The 23,321-nt window shown below is 35.1% G+C and overlaps 1 protein-coding gene across 1 annotated transcript in view; it reads right to left on the bottom strand.

Moving 5' to 3' along the window:
- Positions 1–1,026: 1,026 nt before the first annotated feature.
- The window catches only part of LOC105151349 (uncharacterized), a 36,575-nt gene continuing 14,280 nt past the window's right edge, over positions 1,027–23,321 (bottom strand). The window contains exons 2-12 of the mRNA XM_087406199.1: positions 8,955–9,060; positions 7,971–8,196; positions 6,166–6,693; positions 5,100–6,012; positions 4,763–4,876; positions 4,263–4,658; positions 3,459–3,805; positions 2,776–3,288; positions 2,590–2,702; positions 2,306–2,513; positions 1,027–2,231 (exon numbers count right to left, since the gene is read on the bottom strand). Coding sequence (XP_087262325.1) covers positions 1,670–2,231; positions 2,306–2,513; positions 2,590–2,702; positions 2,776–3,288; positions 3,459–3,805; positions 4,263–4,658; positions 4,763–4,876; positions 5,100–6,012; positions 6,166–6,693; positions 7,971–8,196; positions 8,955–9,045 — 4,011 coding nt within the window. The 5' untranslated portion in view covers positions 9,046–9,060 and the 3' untranslated portion in view covers positions 1,027–1,669. The remainder of the gene's footprint in view (positions 2,232–2,305; positions 2,514–2,589; positions 2,703–2,775; positions 3,289–3,458; positions 3,806–4,262; positions 4,659–4,762; positions 4,877–5,099; positions 6,013–6,165; positions 6,694–7,970; positions 8,197–8,954; positions 9,061–23,321) is intronic.

Raw genomic sequence — 23,321 nt, forward strand, 5'->3', positions numbered from 1 at the left:
AACACTACTTTATACATTATACAAGAATGCTATTATTAAGTGGACCCTTAACGAGAAATATATTCGTATAAAAAAAAATCTTTCGCAAGAAATCCACTAGTGTATCAATAAATAATCAGAATAATAAATATCTGATCGAGTATGCAGCCAGTCGGTGATTAGTCTTACGATATTAATTAAATTGTGATGTGAGTGTGAATACGATGGCGACGCATGATCGATAAACGCGTAGTTCACATTCGCGAAGAAATATTAACCCTTTCAATGTCCTATATATTTTTTTTCAGGATATTTTTCTAGTCATTAATTCCTTTTATTAACCAGTAATTTGCAATATTAAGATGTAAAATTTAAAAATAAATTTAACAATATAAGTATAATTTAAATATATCGATTTTATATAAAAATAAAATCTTCATTAAGAATTTAAAAAAAAAATTCTTTTAAATTCTTTTGTCTGACTTTAATTAAAATTACTGAAATAATTAAAAAAAACGTCTGGATAGTGAAAGGATTAAGAGGAGGAAAATTACCGAATTTTTTATATGTATACTGATTTAAAAAAATGTCATGGTCACACACGAACACGTCGCCACTCGCAAAACACTGGATCTATTCAAATGCGCTAGCTTTCCCTCGAAACGTGACTCGAATCAAAAATAGAGGAAAAAGGATAAAGAACGTTATATACGATGCGTCCCTTCCATCTTGAGAGTCAGTCTTAAAGATGCATTGAGCAGAAGACGACAGGCTGGATGAAGGATGCACCGACGTCGATCGTCTCTTCTGCTTTCGTCGCGAAATCCGCATTTACGAGAAGCAGCTCTTCTCTTTTGTACCCTTTGGTTGCTTGCCTGCGATGACGAATAATGTCGGTCATCCGTGTCTGCGACGGTCAGATGATGCGACTTAATTTCGCAATGGAAGTCAGTCTCAAAAGTAGTTTAATTTCGCCATCGATAGTTAGTTGTCTCGACTAATATACATGCTTTCTATATCAATCTTAAGTTATTTAGATCGATACTCTTGTTTTTCTTTATTTTATATGTTATGTGCTGTTTTTCAATTTTATATTTTTATTTGAATCTCTTCTTGTTTTAAGCTGCTTAAAATATTTATGTTTTAATTTTGACTCACATTTGCGCATATGACGTATTCATAAAAAGATACGTGTTATCAGTAAGATCTTATTGTTTGAATAATTTACGTTCTATTTTTTTGTGGGTACTTCATCATTGAATTTTTTCATTCATTCGAGACCGAATTTTGCTATATTTCATTCTACTCAAATAGGAATTCTATCCGCAATAGGAATTCTCTAAAAAAAGAGAAAATGTTCATTGTTGAATTATCGTAATTAATTAAGATTAACATATTTTCTCCATTGTTCAAAAAATTCAAGGGAATATCTGGTAAATTAATTAAAATGCCACATCAGAGAGAGCTTATTCTCTCTCGATTCAAAGAATCTTCTATGACCTTGTGATTACATTCGACGAAGGCGAATACCTTGAAATTCATTCATGTATTAACTTTCTTGCTTCGTTCCGGAATGATCACCGTCTTTGTGGATTCTGACCTTGATTTTATACAGTCATTTATCCTTAATCGAATGTACCTTTAGGCACCTGACTAGTTTCCAATTTCTTCATGAAATCGTCTACTTGCGTCAGAGCATTGACATATCATCGGTGTTTTTCTTCTCTAGCAGCATGGACGTTCTTTCTTCCATTTGAATATTCCCGGCGCTACCATTTCTGCCAGGTTCACAGGATATCTTCAACATACTCGGTTGAAGATTAACGTACTTGTGAGGTTCTTTGTTTTTTACGTCAGAATCTCCGTGAAGCCACGTTTGCTTCAAGACAGAGGCTCTTGTGGAATCCAGTAAAGGACTAGAACTGTCCTGCTCGCAAGATTGACTAATCAGGGAATCCAAAGTTTGATCATCGTCCTGCCCATTCAAGTCAAGCAGAAGCGGGGTTGGTGAATTTGGAATCTTTAGTCCCTGTGTTTGCGAAGATTGACGTGGCCACAAAAGAGAAAATTTCCGATTATTCTCTGATAATTGTATGTCGAGTTGCGCAGTGTGCTCTAATTGCACGCTCGACAGGGGCACGTCCAGACAAGGCGCAATGATACGAGGATTCAATGCCAGGAAATCAACGATCTCCGGTGCCGATGGTCTTTTCGAGTGATCTACGTTCCAGCAGGAATACATTAAATTTTCGCTACAAACAGAATTATCAAATATAAATCAGATGATAAATGAGGTACGACTAGTATCATCAGGATGACTACTTACAGCTGTAGTTTTATTTTTTTCGGCGCAGTGAGGCAATTGCCAGCCTTTACATGTGTGAGTACCTCATTATTACTCATCCCTTGGAAAGGAAAGCTACCGAATGTAACAATCTCGTAGAGTAATACTCCGTAAGACCAGACGTCAGAGGCTGGCGTAAAAATACCCAGTGCTAGCGATTCTGGCGACATCCATCTTACTGGTAACATACCTGAACGAAACAAATTTTATCTGTAAAATCATAATGCTGTGAAGACAAAAATATCATTAATTGTATCTTCTTTCACCTTTCCGATTGAATTTATAATAATCGTTTTCGTACATTGGCCTTGTCATGCCAAAGTCACCAAGTTTTACTACCCGTTGGGCGTTCACTAGACAATTGCGCGAGGCAACATCCCTAAAACGAAAAAGAAGAATATATAATTGTGTCATCGCTAGTCATAGACAGCAATTAAAATTGTTTGACTCACCTGTGAACGTATTTTAATTGCGCTAAATAACTGAGCGCTCTGGCGACATCTAATGCCATGGCGGTCAATTTTTTATTCGATATCTCATCGGAATCCTCGTAGCTTCGATCGTTGACCAAATGTCTTCTGGCTAACAGATAGGTTTTTAAGTCGCCGTAAAGCATAAATTCCATCACAGTCAACACAGGTTCAGACTTGATGCATACACCCAATAACTTAATGATATTCGAATGCTCGAATTTTTTCATGACCTCGACTTCACTAAGGAAATCTAGTTTTTCATCAGTTGAACTGCCGACTTTCAAAGTTTTCACGGCTACAGCGAGCCAGCCCTTCTCACAAAAGAAAGCTTCACCACCGTAAACGGTACCGAAGGCTCCCTCTCCGATTTTTCGATTGATCACTACTCTATCTCGCGGAATTTCCCATACATCCAAACTAGAAGTATCTATCTGCGATAGGATACCCAGAGACTTCATGTATTTTTCATGAATCTGCATTTTTTTATCATAGCTAAACAAATAACAAAAAAGAAAGTACTATTAAACAACATTTATAGGAGTAATGCCTTGAAATTTGCTTTCTGCATATATTATATCATATAATACGTATATTACGATATAATAAATGTAGAAGCAATAACTATTTATTATAAAGTAATAGCAAGATTATAATAAACGTACTTTCGTTTAATGATGATGAAGCTAACGATCAAAACTGCTCCAAGAAGGCCAAAACCGATGATATTAGCGATCACAATCGCTACTTCGCAAGAAACATCTAGCAGTTCCGCCAATCCTCCTAGAACACATCTTGATGGAGGCTCGGAACCATCATCAGGCATTGTCTCTGATAACCAAACGAAAGCTGAAATATTCAATTCCAAAGTGCCACCCATTACTTCGTGCTTGGCTTCGGAGATATTTGGATAAAAGTTACCAACAATGTTCGTTTCATTATCGACAAACTGAACAATATTGATAACAGAGTATCTCGATGGTCCGCCTAGAAATTTTATTCTTCCGGATACCTGAAAAATAGAAACACAATTATTGCAACCTATTGTTTATATAGGTTTATCGCGGTTGCAAGATATCTTAAAAGAATTTTTCATTATATTGAGTTTTCTTATCTTTTAGTGAAAGCAGGAAAATTATCGATTATAATAGGCTGCCCTACATATTTTGTTTATAATATAAAATATTATATGTATAACAGATTAATTATTACATCTTTAAATTACATCTGAATTCCCAATTCCGGCGACAAATTGGAAATCGGAATCGGAATAAGGACTTGATCTTAACCCGGGTATTTATGGATATTTTGCTGATAAAATGGCACGAAATATAGCCAAAACATCCGGAAGTATGTTTTTTAAATTTAAGTATAACTGTATAGAAACTTTACACAAAAATTAAAGTGCCATATTGTTACCGGCCTTTTAAATATTAATTGTATAATCGATAAATATTTATTCCACTAACCCCATAAAAATCGGTTTCGCCGATAATATGCGTTAGGCGATTGACTGTATGGTCACTGTGAAGATCGAAGACATAACTCTGGTTCTCATGGATAAGTCGATCTACAGCATAAGCGTAGGTCCACATGGCGTCGTAGGCGTAACCGGCGTAGTTAGAGGGTTGCTGATTCTGCGCTCGGCAGCTGTTCTCGTAACGTTCACGCCACTCACGCACAGTGATTCCCTCCTGCATTATATCGTCATCTCGAGCGAAATATGCGTGCGATAGACCGAGATGTCCGTTTATGGCCTTCATCATTTCATTCGTGGTGCAAGGTACCTGTTCGCCTTTCTCATTGTAATAATCGGTATCGTACCATTGTGCTCGAAGCCAAAGGGGAAGGAACCAGACGTAGCCCTTTAAAATAAGAATCCATTAAAAATTATCTTTAATTTTATGCTTTTATGATTTATTCGAAAAAAAATAGGCGAAATATATTATAATATTTATAATTATTATACCTGGACGGCTGTCATCTCTAGTTTATATGCTTCGCACATGACTTGACGAGCTACTTCACCGTATACGTCTGCAATAATAATTCTTGCTCGTTTTTCTTTCAAACCTTGCAAATACTGAAAATTAATATTGTAAAATTATTTATTATAAGTTTAGATATTTATCAGTTTTTGCATAAATATTATAAAAAAAATATTAAAGTCTCGAGTTCTGATCGCTCAAACATTAAATAATTTATATGCATTTGCATTAGTAATTTTTAATAGTATTCTATTCCATTATCATTGTTGATAATGGAAAAACAAATGTTTAATTCCCATAAATCAAGATTAAACCTACTTTTGTCATGACGTCAGCTTCTCGCTCTCTCGGAAACTTGACGTTCGCTACAAAATCGATGCTGTTGTCTCTGAGCATATCCTGCATATATGATATGTACTCGGTATATTTCTGTCCATCTTCTGTCAATGAAGCCACTCGATGCCAACCTAGCCTCTGCAAAAGTTGCACGTAGACATGTTTATACTGTTTGTTCTCACCAATGGTCCTGAAGAAATACGGATATTTGGTGCGATCATCGAAACTAGATCCTTCTGCGCTGTAACTGATTATCACTGTTCTATAATGTTTCGACACACCGACCAACGGCTCCACAGTTTCCGAACAAGCAGGCCCCAATACACCAACCAGCTTTTGATAGTAATTATGTATGATATAATCGATGAAGGATTTCATCACCATATCCGACTTGCATTGACCATCACTGGCTAATAGAGTCAAGTTGTAATCTCTCAGCAGGGTGTTGTTAATGTTGATGACATCTCTCGCCATTTTAGCGGCGATCACGATCGATTTGGCCATGTAGGAGTTGCCGCTCATAGGAAATATACCACCTACAACGAGGGTATTTTTGTCATCGTTACTGGGCTTCCATTCTGTTAGGACATACTTCAGATTATCCTTTAACCAATCGCAGGCAATTTGCTCATCCGAGACGTTTATTGATGCTTGTAAACGACGTGTGATCAAAATTTCATACATCTCTCGAGTAAACTTAGCGCGATTTATCGCCTGAAAAGCAATCTTTGCGATTGTTTCCAATCTATTCCACACTAATTTTGTCAGTCTGTTGGACTCATACATGCAGCCGATCGAATCGTTTCTCGTTCCGCAACGTGGAAAGTCGATCGTTGTAAATTCCCTTTCGTTCGGGATCACGCTGCTGGGCGTATAGTGCAGAATCACCAATGATCTAAAAAGAAAACTTTGTTATAAAACTTTACATTTTTTTTATATAATATAATACTTATTAGAGATCTTATATGAGAGTCTGGCCAAATTATTCGTCTTAATACTCGGTATCGATCGACAATAAACAAAAATTAGATACTTTTCAGTTCAATACCTGTTCTCGATGGAAGCCGATGAGTTCTGCGCGAGCATGTGCTCGTATTCCTTGGTTAAATATTTGATTAGATGTTTGAGATTCGGTCCTACCCACACCACCTTAACATAGAGCTTCATCTGATCGATATGTTCTTTTATGAAACGAGTTACGTCAGAATATTCTGCTAGCAGCAACGCACAGTTCGGCGACCTTTGCTGGCCTTGGCCGTGACATTGTTCCGGGATGTACATCCCATGTTGGCAAAAAGCTTCATGACAGTAATATTCCCCCGTTTGTGTGTTTATCATAAATTTCTTAACGATAGGTAGGTATGCCTCGTCGACAGCGAATCTGCTAGCAGTCTCTAATTTGGAGAATATTAGCCATCTATCATCAGGTCTGGCTAATGTTTTCGGAACAAACCAGCCAAAGTGACCCGGTGGCGCTATCGAGCCACATTCCTTCACGTCGTATTTACTTAGCAATGGCGACGTGTCCTGTTGCGGCGGAATCCACACTTCCATGTTCACCATTATTTCTGGAAATCTGTAATTGAGACAAGAATGTTAATCGCTCGCTTTAAACGCACGTCTCTCCGGTGGAGTTTGAAAGTGATGTAAGTTTATTAGTTACAGTAGTTCAAACTTTTAACCATGTTCTGAAAAGATAAAGGGAATATTAAATATGTAACACAATCGTTGATAATTTATATTATATAAATCATGATCACTATTGTATCAAAAAGGAGATATTAAATTTGAAAGCTTGATATTTTTTCATTTTCTTGCCAAATATTAACTGACCATATTTCATTTTGTAACTGTTGTATTTAAATCGTCAAAAAAATGTTGTTAATCAATAGTCGATACGTTTCAAAATGCCTTAAATTGAAGTATTAGTATACAGTTAAAAAAATTTAATACTACATCTTGAATTTGCAATCCGTAATATCTTATGCTTCAAGAAGAATACAGTTTGTTTGAAATTTGCATGAAAATAAATACTTTTAAATGATTGAGAAGCGATGCAGAGAAATTAATCGATAAATGTAATTTGAATATTGGCTGGAGAAAGCATTGCTAAAAAAAAGATGGAATATAATCGGTCAGCAAAAAAGAACATTGCGATAGTAAGTGTTCTCAATTACATGAAAAAGATGATTTTGAAATATCTAAAAATTTAGCTATACTGAAAAAAATTTCTAATTGAAAATGAACGAACTAGAAGTTATTGATCTTACTGCCTAAATTATTTGGAATGGACTCTTACTCTAAAGAGTGAAAGTGAAATCAATCTTGAAAAAGAATTTTCAAATCTGTGTCTGGTTGAACTTTTAGGTATTTTAGCAAAATCATTCTTTTCGTATAATTCGTTCAAACATTATTTTAGTTATTGACATAATATGATATCTAACATGACATATAAGTGTGCACGCGCGCGCGCGCGCGCGCGCGTGTGTGTGTCGAAATTGTGTACTCCATTCGTTTTATGTAAATATCGTAACAGATCAGTATATTTATTTAAGAAACTTGTTGAAAAACAAATGTTTAAAATTTACAAACTTTATTATATTTCACAAATTGGAAAAGAAAGGCTGTGAAATATTCAAGGAGTAATAAGACAAATAACGAACTCTCGAGAATGTATAATGCGTAATTAATTATATTTAATTCTTTGATAATAAACGGCTCTTATTTTCGCACTAATAATCGTGCATATAACTCTCATTAGCTCTTTATTTGTTTTTATATTTTGATACTCAAGGAGTCCTGCAGCTTCAAATTTATTATTACACGATATCAACAATTGTCTATTTGTCTTACATTTTTGACTCCGTGTATGTTGTCTTTTCAGATAGTCTCTCAAAGACTTCAGACGCATTGAAGTTGTCATCCTTTTCGACGATGGTGACTCCAGTGTAGCCCAATACTTCGGTTAGAAAAATCTTCATGATTTCTGACGCTAATCTCTGTGTCACTCTCTTCGATACTTCGAACGGAATATTTAAAAAATGACCTTCATATTGAATCATTCTCTTTGGATTGACCTCTGTGAAAAGTATATTTCAAATTAAAATCTTTTGATTAAAATAATCGTGAAGAATCAATAATGAAAAAAAAAAAGAATTTTGCACAATTCGATTAGGTACAATAAAATTATATTAGGTGTTGGAATTAATTCGTAGCGTTTTTTAATGAAAGAATGTTATTTATTTCACATGAGCATTAAAAAATACATTAATGAAAGTACTTCCCATCACTTGTAAAACGCTACGAATTAATTCCAACACCTAATAAGATTATATATATGATGATTGAGAAACGTCTGAGATGAAGATTGTTGTGTATATAAAAAACGCATTCGTAGAAATGCGTATGTAGAAACACAAGGTCACTTTGTCATCTATACTTTATCATCATACAATGTAAACATCTGAGAAAAATATAGCCAGGGCAAGAACGTTTCCGGCCGTTGCCAATCCGCGAGATGACTATGTTTAAGAGTTCGATAATAAGCGAGTAAACTATGCGGCATTAACGCATACGGAATGCATTCAGCTCATAATTATATGCTGCGAGGCTTGATATAACTAATTACTCATCGACTGAATGATCGTGCATGGATGAATCGTGAGAGCGATTCAATTAATGTTTAAGTCGCGCCTAACCCATCGCGGCAATTAGCGGGTTATTTCATGTGGCGCCGATTATTCGATGGCATGGCAATAATATCGCATCTTCGAAGCTGACAAATGCGCCGTAATTGAGCCGCAACGATCGGGCTGACGATAATGACCGGTGATTTACCTTCCAGCTTTGTCAGACAACGATTCGAGTCCGCGATCTTCAGCACGGTCACGAGGGCCAGCAGGCCTACTAAGGATCCGGGTCTCAGCATCGTGACCTTCTCATCCTGCAACAAACATCAGAGTACTCTATTGAGATTGCTCGTTAAAAACGAATTAATTTAGTCACGGTTGATCGGTTCATGAAGTAGTAAACAGATTTATTTAGAGATAATAGCATTGTACGAAGTTAAAAATACTAAGCGGATTGAAAAGAATTAATGGAAAGCAATGAGTAGCAATTAAAATTCTAACTCAATCTGTTTCTCTCAAATATTACATTTTAAATTCTAGACATAACAGGCGCGCGCTACTGAGCTTTTGATATTATAATATATATACAAATGTGCATATATTACACTATGCATATTACACTTAATCACTGATACACGTAATCGTCAAACGCGCAATCTCAAGCCGTTCACGAAGTAAGCGGAAAGCGCTGCGAGACTAAATGCAAATCGACACATTTGCTTACGACATAAAGTTACGCACGTGATACGATCTAGATAACCAATCCGCATCGGAAAAGAGGTAACATTATAAACATGGGAGCAACTCACCTTTCTCACTCTTTTTCATGTTTTTTGTAGATGTACATTACTATTCATAAATTCAGGAACGCTTGTAATTGTTTCGCATCTTTACAAAAACTTAAATATCTCGGTGAACAAAATTATAGAGATTTAAAGAAATGCAATGTAAAAACAAAAAAATAGAGTTTTAAAATGACGTTTGAATTTTGTATCTGCGAAATTTTTTTCCTGAATTATATAAAATTGAAAATTGATTTTAATATTTTTTGTTATTTGTTGAAGCACTGTACTTGAATTAAACTTCGTCGGATAAAATTTTACAAATAAATATTTTAAGACTTTCTAAGTTTTAAAATGAAAAAAAATTGATGCGATTTTTCGCATAGATATTGTATTTTTTATTCTTTAAAATTTTTTTGGTAAAAACTTACTTTTTCTAATATGTTTTTAACTTTAACAAAAGTTGTAGAAATTTTAAAAGTTTATGGGAAAAAAAATAAAAAGTGGAAAATGTTTATTATAATATAATTGATTCACATAATTTTTCCAAATTTTTATAAAAATTGCTTTGAATTTTTATAAAAACTGTTTTTAATTTTATAAAAATTGTTAACGATCGAGAAAAAATTTTTAAAGCTCTATTTTTTGTTTTTTATATGTATTTTTGGAAACTTCTTTACAATTTTTTCACCGAGATATTTAAATTTCTATAAATTGTAAAAAATTGCAAATATTTCTGAATTTATGGATGGTAGTGTTAATATCAACACTAAATTTAAAAAAGAAAAAGGTTAGCAGATATGTACATGAAAATAGTTCCTGTACCAATTTAGACTTGACGTACATCAATTGTTAGAGACTCTTCTATGAAAAAAAAGTTTTCATCTCTTATCCTTACTATTGCGATAATGGTAATTATAAACATTTTTTACCGTAATTTTTTTCTTTTTTTCTAATTCATGAAAAATTATTAAAAAGTTAATGGTTTTGAATTGGATCCGCCATTTTGAATTTTAGAATTTAGATTTCAGATTCGTAATCAGCGATCCAAAAAAACAATAAAATACTGTCGAAACTATTTTTTAACCTGAATATTACGACAATGAAAACGTAATAATGTCATTCTCAAAGAATAGGGGCACAACTTTGACCCCCTATATTTCGCAAAAGCACAGTCATGTGCTCAACTTAAAAATTTTATGCGAATATTGTCTCATCATGACTAATCATTTAGCACAAAATTTGGTTAAAAAATCGAGATCCAGAAAACGAGCGATTTTTGCGATAGCTCTTTATTTTATTACCATTATTTCAATAATAAGGATGTAGCAGATATGTGAGTGAAAATTTTTCTTTCATAATGACTTAACAATTGATGTATGTCAAGTCTAATTTTGTATACGAGCAGTTTTCATATACATATCCTGCTACACACTTTATTGGTTTTATTTCTAAAATTTAATTTTTCGAGAAGATGTGTTGAAAAAAAACATTTAAATTCTCAAGAAACATTTATTTTTTAATCTTAAGAAGGTTCTCTTTCTTGACTCATTATTTTCTCACTTTTTCGAGAATAAAACTCACTTTTCTAACTATTTTTGACAACTTTAGCCGCTGCCAAAGTTGCTTAACAATGAATTCGACTATCGATTTAACTCTCCTTTTTTAGATAGGAGTATTTATACAGCTATAATCGCGTTATTATTGAAAAATAGATGTTCATTATACTAGTTCATAAATTCATGCGCACCTTTGATAAATATTGCAATTAAAAAAGTCAATTAAAAATAGCTTAGCAAGAGACACAAAGTAGTGTCAATTATAGATATATATATATAACTTTGCGAGACCTTTCCAATTGATTATGTATTCCTTCACCATCAACAATTTCTTGCCATTTGAAACGTGTTTGTTCCGTCTACATCAAGAATTCCTGACAAACATTGTTGAAAGACCAATAAAAATACGCATAAGCGGATAAATAAAATTTCTCAGATTGTCTCGAGTATCTGATCGCGAAGTGGCGCCGTGTTTTCCTGAATTAACCGACATATATTATAATAAATAACATTCGCGCTCGACATTACATCTAGAAAGTGCCGGTACACACAATAGCATTCCTCTTAGAAAATAATCATGACGACACACAACTCGGATAGTGAATGCATTGTACTTTACGAAATGTCCAATGAAAAGAAAAAGGAAGGGATTCCTCTTGTGTGTTATGATATGTATGATTCCTTAGTACATTCGACGCGAACTCGTGATGGACCGATTCTGTAGTTTAACCTGAGAGATTAAAGCCCATTTTTACTATTGTAGCTTAATTTTAGTCTTGATTCAGTTATCTTTTTTTAATTCTAATTTATACTGATAGAAACGGATAAGATCTGATGAATATATAAAGTTTTAGGTATCTGTGTTATCTATAAGAGCGTAACTTTTTTTTTGCATACTTGTATTTTTCTAACTCCTAGACCTCTAAGTTAGATCATTTACGTCACTCTAGTTCGTCTCTCTCTCTAGTTTGCGACAAGAAATTGCGCGCAACTTATATTTATATTTATCACGCACTGTTAGTACCATGAACACTATCGTGTCGTTATCAAGGTGAAGTGGTATAGGGCGATAAGGTCCCAAGGTAATACGGAGGTAACAAACGTGTTCAAGCAGCGGGGCACCAGTCGATCTTATCTCCCCGCAGTTGGCGCTCTTGCGCCGATCAAGAAGGCGCTTTTTTACGGTCGCGCGATAGTACACCACACGGTGCGAGAGTCGCAAGGGAGGCGGGTCGGAGGTACTTCCGGTTTCTACGAACGTTAGCCAAGCGATGGGAAGAAACGCCATCCGGGTCTCTTTGGCAGAATGCACAATGACTCGCGATTTAAGTGCATTCGACCTGAAAAGATTAAAGTTTGCTAAGCATAAACGAAGCATGACTCGTTCTATAAGATTGTCTACAGAGAAGCGATAATCCAATATAAATAAGTCCGTCCATCTAGAACGGGGTCACATGATTCGATCTCAATATCAGATAGCGAGTTTTTTTATCTTTGTCATCGACAGTATTTTAGTTTGAAAACGTAATGATAGAAATTACATATTACATTATAGTTACTAAATTAGACATTAATATGTTTATGTGATTTTTTATTTGAGTTGCAACAGAATTTTACTTCAACATATTTTATTAACGCGAAAAAAACATTTACAAATTTAAATTTATATCTTTATAATGAAAATTTATAAAATTTTATGAAAGGTTTTTAATCTATTTTTAGATAGGATCGAAGTTATGAAACAATTACTGCTATGATTGGCGCGATATTTTTCTTTTGTTGACACTTGACGTTTACTTATTACATGAGATACATCAAAGTTTTTTTATGATTAACGTAATTTAAAGTCGATAAAAGTAACGAGTTTGTACTCTAAATTAATTTTTAAGATGTTATTCTTCTATTTTGAAATAAGTAAAGAAACTTAAAAATAACTATACTTTCTTGTTGAGACATAATTAAATGTAAATGTTAAATTTTGTTAATATTTCTATATTAAATTCTTTAATAAGTAGGTCTTTAATAAATAGGCCAATAGTGTGGACCCGGGATTTTTAATGAAAAACATTACAGTATAATTTTTTCGATAAAAATCTTTGTAGTTATTTTACAAGATTTTAAAAAGTCGCTTGAGATATTTGCGAAGCGAGATATTTCCGAAGAAGTGCTCACGGTAAACATTTACAAGGACAAAATCAATATAAGAATATTACCAGGAAAACTTATTCATGGAAAAGAACTTCTGATCTGATAATATCTCAATACGAATACATACATTTCGTATTTATAGAATTTTCTATAAATTCAAGCTATTCAGACTTCATTATACTTTCGAAGCGTTTAGGAGTATTTTCATCAGAGATACCAAAGAGTTTGTGGGTTATCGCCGTGTCATGATCCACTGCTAATGCCAACGTTTCGTGAACCTTGCCGTTCACGTCAGGGCGAGGAGCATCTCTATTTAGACTTCATAAGAGGTGACTTCTTCAAATATATGAAGAAATCAGATTCTGTAAAAGTACAGGAAGACTCACTTTATTATCACATTCAGACAATCACGTCGTAAGGTCTCTTTTCGTTTAAACAATTCTTCTCATTTTGTGAATTGTTTTAATCGTTTCAAGTATGTTTTATATTAAACTTAAATCTCGATAAATTATGGTTTAAAGTATCACCGACTCAAATATATATATATATATATACCTAAAAAATGAAGTTATATAAAAAACCGAAATGGAAATCCATTTTCCACATTATCATTTTTTTCTCTACTATCGAATAAAATTTCACGCTAGCGTAACATCGAATGTGCCAAAGTAACGGATTCCTGCGTGTGGTCTAGATCAACTTGGGGATTACGTGAAAAGCTAACTGGGCGGCAAGAAGGGAGTGAGAGGGGACAGGGGCCGTTATACGCTTGAAAAGTCCAGACTCGTCGGCGCCCGGATGCCGCCGCGACGTCTAAACTCCGGTCGTATCTTCGGAGGGTATAAAACAACCATCGCGTCTCGCCGGGGCGGAATTGGGTACGGCGAATTTCGTCACGCCATTTAAGCGCGCCGACGTGCTTCTTTACTGCGAAGCCGATAGACGACATGAGGCGTGGATCAAAATGCAAATAAGAAGCACCAGTGATTGATCCTTGATTATTGTGATTTATTTAAAGAGTAAAATAACGTACTATTATTTTTTCTCTCTCTCTAGAAAAAATATGAATTAAAAATAATGTGGATTTATGAATACATCTATAAGTTATGTCAATATTAAATACAAAATATTAATGTATATAAATGTCCAATTTCTTATTTTAATTTTATTAATAGTATATAACATTTAAATAACATTAAATCTATTATGATTTTTTTTTAAATATAACGTATTTTTTTTAATATAAAAATGTAAAATTAGTTTTTAAATCCAATAGAAATAAATCGGTTTTTGAAGAAGCAGTTTATAAGCAACCCGCAACTTTGTGCAACAAGGACCAATTCGCAGATTGCCAAACATGTGCAGCGGTGCAGGGTTCGCTTAAAAAAGACTGCGAACGGAATTCGTGACGCCGCGGTCGTCGCTTCTCGTCCGTCAGTTCGCCGACGAATAAAATGTACAAATGTCGTCGCGACGCGGACGCAACCCGACGCATCATCTGTCCAAAGCGGCTCCAGAGAGACGCATTCGTCAGTTCCACCGATAAATCTGCGCAGTCGTTTATGCGACGAAGGGCGAAAATAATCTCTCTCGTCTTCGCATGGCGTATCTCTCGAGTTTCCATCTCTCGTCGTTGCACGAAGTATTTATAAGTCACAAAATTAGGAAACTACGCAATGGTCACGCGTACAATCAAATATGTAGAATATTATTATCACCTTGTACGTCGTTCGTAAATTTCATGCGACGCGACGATTTGGTCTTCCCGAACGGATGCTGTGACGATATTTTAACCCCGCTTATACGTCGCACCGATTGAATTATGCAGAAAGCGTCGCAAAATATCGCAGCAGCATCTTGAGGCAAACGACGAAGTGACGCAAAGAAGACAAGACGAGCCGAGAAAATGACGAAACGCTCGCAATTTAGATACTGCAGAGGCGTTACGATCCGACCTACGCCCCCTGTTATCACGCATGAATAAGATATTATCAGACGTAAATCGGCTGAACTTTGCATGAACGTTATGTTACGACTTTCGTCACTGTCATTCAGACTCTTTACATAAAAGAAATCTTTGCGTAGTGCTGATTCTGGTTATGAATGAGAGACGCAAAAATTCCTCCGACGAAGAATGAATGTCATATATAGTAAATGTATTTCCTTAAATGTATTATATTATACCCTGTATTGCTGGGATCTCTTATTAACATAATTTGTCAATGTAAAAAAGACTTTGACAAATGTTTACATTAAAGTATTTAATATATTTATTATATTTATTCCACTAGAGTAAGCGGACTTATATCTATGTTTTGAACAGTATCCGCTCGTTGAAGCATGAACCGTTCAATTGGATCAATTTTTCAATTATGTAAATTGTGAAATTTGTAAGACGGTCCTACGCCTTAACGTGCGATGTATTTGAAGATTCCTCCATTAAATGAACAAAAAAATAATATTGATCGTTTTAATTTCAAGGTCTTTGCAATGTATACACGTCTTAAAGTAATTGTCGTAATAAGACCGCTCAATTGCGACAATGTATACTCCGCAGTTCTTCCGCCGTCGATTATGCCTTTGAGCTTTGCTCCGATTACATTATCATAACAAAAGAGATGACGTTCATTGCCAATTGAACTTATAAACTTTCTTTAAAACATAAATTTAACGAGTATCTCGTTTCGGCTTATCCTTGGCCCACATGAAATACAAGCGAACGAAGAAGATGCGGGTTATTCACGAAGTAATACAAAATGTAAAATTAGGAAAGTCATTGTAAATAATACGATATTTTATTTTAGCTTATATTCGCGCGATTTCGAAATGGACGACTTTCTAACACGGTATGTATCATATTTCAAACTTGGATTGCAAGCATGTGTAAAGGTACATCCACACAAACTTGTATAAACAAGTCGCATAAACATATACATACAGAAAATTCGTAATTTCTCTTCCAGAACAATCGTATTTCTCTCATAAAGTCGCACGTAAAATGTGATTGGATAATTTTCTATATGTTTGCGCGGCTATGCAAATTTGTGCGGATATACCCTAACGGTTGCTCTCTGAGAGGATTTAAAGAGATTTAAAGAAATAAAGAATGTTAAGACACATTCGCCACACAAATGTAACAATTCGTCGCAAATACTGCCAATATTCGTATGCAAGTTTAAACCGTAACCTCTGATCCCGCGCACGTACATCACAAGCCTAGTTTGTTGCGTCATACGATAACATTGTAACGTTAATTCTACGCAACGCTGATTGCTGGTTGAGATAGGCGCTCTCAGCGGGGTCGAAACCCGCTTCAGGTGGCAAAATGAACATTTTGCATGGACGAATATGGAGTCGGCTATCTTAGATGACGGATGCTGATAGGTGAACGAATATTTTAACAGCGCCACACGAAATGGTGATGCCAGCACGCGACTGTGCACGCGACTTCGCGTGTGCATAAAAGTTGAGCTGCGAATGTACAGTGTCGTGCTTATGCGTCGAGACTTTGTGTGCATAAAGCCGTTCCAGACTCGTAATCGACGCGACTTCGCCGTCTGGCATTTTAAACCTCTTTCTCTCGCATGCGAGAAATTTTCCGTTAATTGGAACGTTTCACGTAATTGGTACGATAACAATGATCATAACAATGATCACATTCTAAATGCCTTTCTACGAATGTCGATTTTCAAGCTATTCAGCTGTTTTCAAGCTATTCGTGACAGAATAATTCTACAATATTATAAAATTTTAATTAACCTTTTTCTTTACGCTACATGTAATTATAGCTAATGTAATGCTAGCTAAGTGATATGAAAAACATTTGAAATAAGTGTTAATTTCCGAGCAATAATTGAATTATTTAGTTTCTTTCGCATTGATGTTTGTATATTCTGTGTGTTTGTCCTTACGTCAATTTCTATGTTATTATTGTCTCTTGAAATTTGTTTACGCAAGAAGGCTATATTTGCCGTCATCATTCGCAGAAGCAATATGAAATATCACTTGAGCATCTTATTAACCTTTACAGGATGGAAAGCCACTAGATAATACAGTGGCGCTAAAACAATATCATATTTTGAGATAAAGAATAAAAGATGCAATAATGTATGAATGATAATAAACTTAAGAAAAAGCTGTATTTTAAAAATTGATCTTTGCCTTTCAAAAATTAAAACAACGGTTTTCTCAAATATGCTGTAATGCAGAGTAAAATTTACTTATTCCTTGCTATCTTCAAACAATTTTAATTCATGTAATAATAATTAAGTAATAGTATTTTTATAGGAGAAGAACGATTTTGCTGGAGTATCTAAAAATTTAGCTAGAGAGACAGATTTGAAAATAACTTTGTTCAGATCATCAACATTAATTAATTAGGATATTCAAACTGGTTGTTAGAATGTCAAAGCTGTTTACATTACTCGCTATGCTTGATATTCCTACGTAATTATTTTGATGATCGAAACAAAATTATTTTCGTATCCAGTTAAATTTTTAGATATTTCAGCAAGATTATTTTCGTGTAATCAAATTTCTAAGTAGCATGATGCTGTTGCATCTGAAATTGTCGTAAGAACATCTCGAGATAGAATGGTTGTGTATCTATCTCAAACAAACAGCAGGAAGAAGGAAGACCTCCGACACGCGAGAAACACGTTACGAAATGATATAGTCGAATGATGTAATTGACGATGTCACGGTGGCAAGGAAGTGCCGAGATTTAGCATAGTGTCATCACAAAACAGCGAAAAGTCGGCGTTGCTTTTCAATCTCCGAGAGATTAGCTTCGAGAGATCAGAATTCTCCGGGAAAAGGTGTGAAACATTGAGAAATAATACAGACGAGTGACGTGATTAATAACGACACGGTAGCAAGGAAAACACGTTGTCGAGGCCAAACTACACTGCGCTATGGCGAAAAAAATGTCAGTAGCAATTTAATGGAATCACGATTGCGTGCGTAGCGCATCATCTCTCTATTTTTATTTAATTTAATACTTTGGATTCAAAACAAAGTTTCAAATGTCAAATACAGCTAATTCAGTTGACGTACGTTTATTATTTTAAGATACATAATTTCTATATAATACAATCACTTTGAATTTTTAATTCTTTATGCGTATGCACATAATTGACATAATTAATCTGCGTGATTGCTATCATATGTGCTGTTTTTTTTTTCTCTATTCAAACAACTGCTCGAGAAAAATTTTTTATCATACATAGTAATGAAATATCTTTGTCTTCCCCCATCGGAAAGGCGGGGCAATAAAAGTTCCGGCTACAAAACATCGAACGACAGCTGTACTATCTATTTTTGGAGGGTAAACACATTCACGAGCGCGAAATAAAGTGTCTCCACACATATGCGCGCTATTGCGTGCATGGAAAAACACTACCGGGCGCGAATGCGAGCGCAATCGCGGGCGCACGAACGGAATCGCACGCAAGTAGGCGAATTGCGAGGAGAAGCGACTTCGCGGCGCCGGAGAGGGGAAGCACGAATGAAAATGAAATTGCAAATCGGCGCTGTTCGCCTTCTTATCGAATGTTTTTCCCGCAACGACGTAAATGCGTGCGCTTTTAACGATAAACGACGATATCACCGATACGCGCCGACGAAAATTTATGTCGGCGAGGCCAGAGATCTCGATAACGTAAGATGAGTGTTATAGCAAGTATCGATATGGAGTTCTTCTGTTTCTCTCTCTCTCTCTCTCTCTTCGAGTCTTAGCTAAATTTAATTATTCGCTATTCGCAATAGCTATCTCAATCTTTTCAGCAGCGTTTTATTAATACGATATTTTATTTTTTATTATTAAGTACTGTAAATGATGTTGTATACATTTATTTTCTCGCGTTATGTAAATAGATATATTTGTGATTTTATCAGTTAAAAAAAATCAATTATTTGCATGCAACATCGATCTATGTCGTTCCTGCTATATTGTAGATATTCTAATTACGCAGTAGAGACGGACAATCTGTGAGGCTGCATGTGACTAAGACTCGTATTAGAAAATGCGAGATCGCTGGCTCTCAGCCACAGTGGCAAAAACAAATCGTAAAACTGCACAAAGGTCGTTGTAAATTGTTTCTAGGGAGAATCTCTGATGCACGTGTATTCAGAGAATCAAGGTTGTATTTTCTTGAGCATGCAGGTAAGATGCAAAGAATAGTGAAATTTTATCGAAAATTTATAGGACGCAATTTTATTTCCGCACTATTTTTTGCATTGTACTCCGATTCTATTGGGTTAGGGAAAAAATTCTTTTACAAGTTGGAAGGTAAAAAGACTTTTAGCAACCCATATTTTATTTTTAAAAAATTAGCGATTACATCACTTGATAGAGCAATGTTTCAGCTTTAAGAATTTGTACTTTTAATTGCGATACTATGATTTTTAATGGAGTTGCGAGCGATAAAATCAGAATGTTTCTTTTTACTTAATCCGCGAGTAACTCAGGAACAAAAAATTGTAGGAATATTAAAAAAAAAATGATTTTGTAGGGAAAGCTTTTGGATAGTCGAAAATATGCTCAAATTTTTTTGGGCACGCTACAGATCTACAAAGTGAAAAGCAAATTTTTCATTTTTTTTTAATTCTTAATTTTCTACAAGTAAAAATGATAAAACTTATAAATTGAAAAAATATAGTAATCATTCCAGTGTAGAGATTTCAAGCTTTAAAGCTCTTTTTTTTTAAATTTAAATTTTGATCATTTGTAATGAAGATATTGATCGGAAAATCTTTTTATCAATCTTGTAAAGGGACTTTTTCCCTAACTCAATATTTCGAACTCTGTTGTTAAAATGATATCTCGATAAGTAACATAATTTTTACTAAAAAAAATACTAAAGAAATATGCTCTCTAAAACTTTCAGAGTGAATTGTCATTTTGAAGAATGAAATCTCAGTTTTAAAGATTAAAAATTGAGTCACTCTTTTTTAAGTATTAAGAGTGACTCAATTTTCACTTTTCTTTAGAGTGAGATTCTATTCTAAAGAATTTAAAAAGAACATTGTATTGTAATAAATTGAAAATGATATTATGGAACGAAAAAGTTGAAAAGGTTTAAAAATTTAATTCGTCAACGGCAATTCATCGATCAATAAACTATTTCAATATAGGACGTAGTCATGTACTTCATGAATATCCGTTTGAAAAAAAAAATAAACCGACATTGATGTATATCGTGGGCGAGTCGTTTTTTTTCACACGCGATATCGCGAGAATTGTTGACAATGTATACCGGAATGGATCTGATATCGGTGACTGATATCGAATCGCATGTTCTCGCAAAATGAGAAATTGTTAAAATACGTCGAACTGTGACGTTATTCATTGCAAAAGCCATACCTAAGCGCCACAATCGGCATAGATAAAAACGTCGACGAATCATACGCACTTGTCAGCCTTATTGACGTCACGATGACACTTGTTTGTCACTACTGCGATGCGATCTACGATAAATATAATTTTTTGTGCGCACAATATCGACCATTTTGGTGAGCCGCACTTAACGTTAATGCTATTTATATATTCTCATCTCTTATTTTACACGCATTTTATTAACGCATTAAATAGTGCCATTTGCTTGAATACATTCTTTATCCTCGTACAACAAGAGATTTGAATCTTATGAATAAATAACAATGATAATTCCACTTTTTATACACATGTCTTCATATTGATGTTTACTTTCAGACAATAGGATTTTTTTTCGGAATTATCGTACGCTTTAATTGTAGTTTGATTCAACTCTCTCTTTTTTTCTTCTATTTCTGTTTTTAACGTTTCAGAGAGCGTTAAAAATAATATCTTAAGCACAAAGAAAACTTTCTCGTAAAAACGCTCACATTAGCAATGTACACCGGCGTTGTTGATCCGCGTAAATTAATCATTCGATTAGCTCGTCGCTTGTTTATGTGTAGCGATTGATTTTCACGAGAAAAAAATCTCCGTCGCTATTTATCGTCAAGGAAATCACTGTCGTCGTCGATAAATATAAATCCGTTGGTGATTAATTAAGATTCATCGCTCGCAACGTAGTGCACATTCCGTTAAGAGAGTATCTATTACTCGCGGACATTACAAATGGCATAAATGCGTTAATGGACAATAAATGTGTCAAGAAGTATTCCGATACCGTTACTGCGCGCCGTTACGGCAACATTCCGTAAGGAATGTGCCAATTCATTAGATGTTTTCGCGAAAAGTGCGCTGAAAGCGCACCGCGATCGAGTGGCGAGGAAAGTCCTCTGATCGCAAGAAGGAAATTCAAACAGCGAACAGTTTCTCAAGAACTGTTTGTTCAAGGCAGCGAAGCGCGTAATATTAATTACAAGCTAAGCAGCACACATTATTGCGATTTTCTCGCGGTACTGGCGGATGCCAAAGGCAGACACATTGCTGTTGCAACTTTGATGTGGCGAATGAAGTAGACAACTTGAGTGGTCAGTGTGGAATTTTCTATGCAAAACCGCTGATTTATACCTTCGCATTTTACGTATTTATCTCGAGATTGAATACAACGTGTATTTATCGGAATATTCTTTTATCGAGAGATAAACTTTCTTGTTCGATTCCCCCGAGCTACAAGTTTGTCCTTTCGCTTGGTCGCGCTCAGTACAGATACACTTATCTATCGAACGGGTCCCAAGTAAGAGCGAAAAAGAATCTCGGATATAAATGACGGAAGGATGGAAACCGGATTTCTACACGTGGCGATTTCATTGCCGCGAAGGAATAGAAAGCCCTCGTGCGTGACAGCAAATCGCTACGTGAATGCCGGGCGATCGCTTCCAGCTTGACTCCTGAGCTCATCGACCGGTTAACCTTGTCCGGACGTGAGCGGAGAAATCACAGGTCTCCTATCCACGAGATTGCTCGTGAAGCGTACCGGTTGACTAAAATGTACATACTGTAACCACGCGATAGATCTTGCGATGTATATTATTCAACAACGTGATTAGATACGTCATTAATATTGATTTTATTTCAAAACGCATAAAATGCGGTTATAATGTGAATTTAAAATGAAAACGAGACACATTCGTTAAATTTCCAGATTTCAATTCCAGGTATATAAATAGTTATTTATGTTAAAAACATCTAAATTTTATCGAATAAAATTAAATAAATTCTATTAAAAGAACAAATTTATTAATGTTTGCGTGCTTCTGAATCGTGTGAAATCTTCATTAAGATACGTAATGATGATTATTATTACATGGGAATTTATGGTTCCACGCTTTCTCCTACGCATGAATATTCGGAGATAATCACGAAGGGAGATTGCACTCGAAAATTAGACTATTATATAAATCGTGTTTTCAGATCTACGGCATGTGGGAAATTCTGACATCTCGTGCACCGCCTCCTCCTTTCTTTTGCAGGGTACATATTTTGCGCGCAAGTTTCTTTGTCCGCGGACGGTATTCTGGACGAACAAAAGACTACCATTGCGCTTGACCTCGCGTACTCCCCGATCGACGCGCACGCACCATTATTCCTAGCAGATAGTTCGGTCCATAAACCACCGGCTGCGACGTTATTTTTCGCGTTCCATCGCAAACTACATTGATCTGGACCTCCCACGCGGCGGATAAAGCTCAACGGTTTGCACATCGATTCTATCGCGTTCCTGCGTCGCTTTCGAACAAAATTCCAGCGAACGATCAGGTTCCGGTCGTAGCTATTCGTCGACCTTGCGAAAAGTAACGCAAGATCTCGATACACAATAGCCTATGTTTACGAAGCAAAAACGTTGAACATTGATTGATTCATATGCTTTTGATTAAACAGTACACATACCTCAATTCTAACAATAGATCCGTTAAACATAGAAGAAATATAGTACGGAGGAAAGAAACTAGACGTAATAATATCCAAGAGATTTTTTTATTATTAAAAATATATCGAATATTTTCAATTAGAATAAGCTTGGAATTGAAGAGTTGCTACGAAATGGCGTCGTATATGATTCTTCGAAATGATTTTCACCTGAAGATTGATGATGGAAAGGAAAGAAACTAGACGTAGTAAGATCCAAGAAAGTTTTTCGTTATTATTAGAGATAC

This window comes from Acromyrmex echinatior, chromosome 5 (genome assembly GCF_024713525.1).
Source record: "Acromyrmex echinatior isolate Ae372 chromosome 5, ASM2471352v2, whole genome shotgun sequence".
Classification (NCBI taxonomy): domain Eukaryota; kingdom Metazoa; phylum Arthropoda; class Insecta; order Hymenoptera; family Formicidae; genus Acromyrmex; species Acromyrmex echinatior.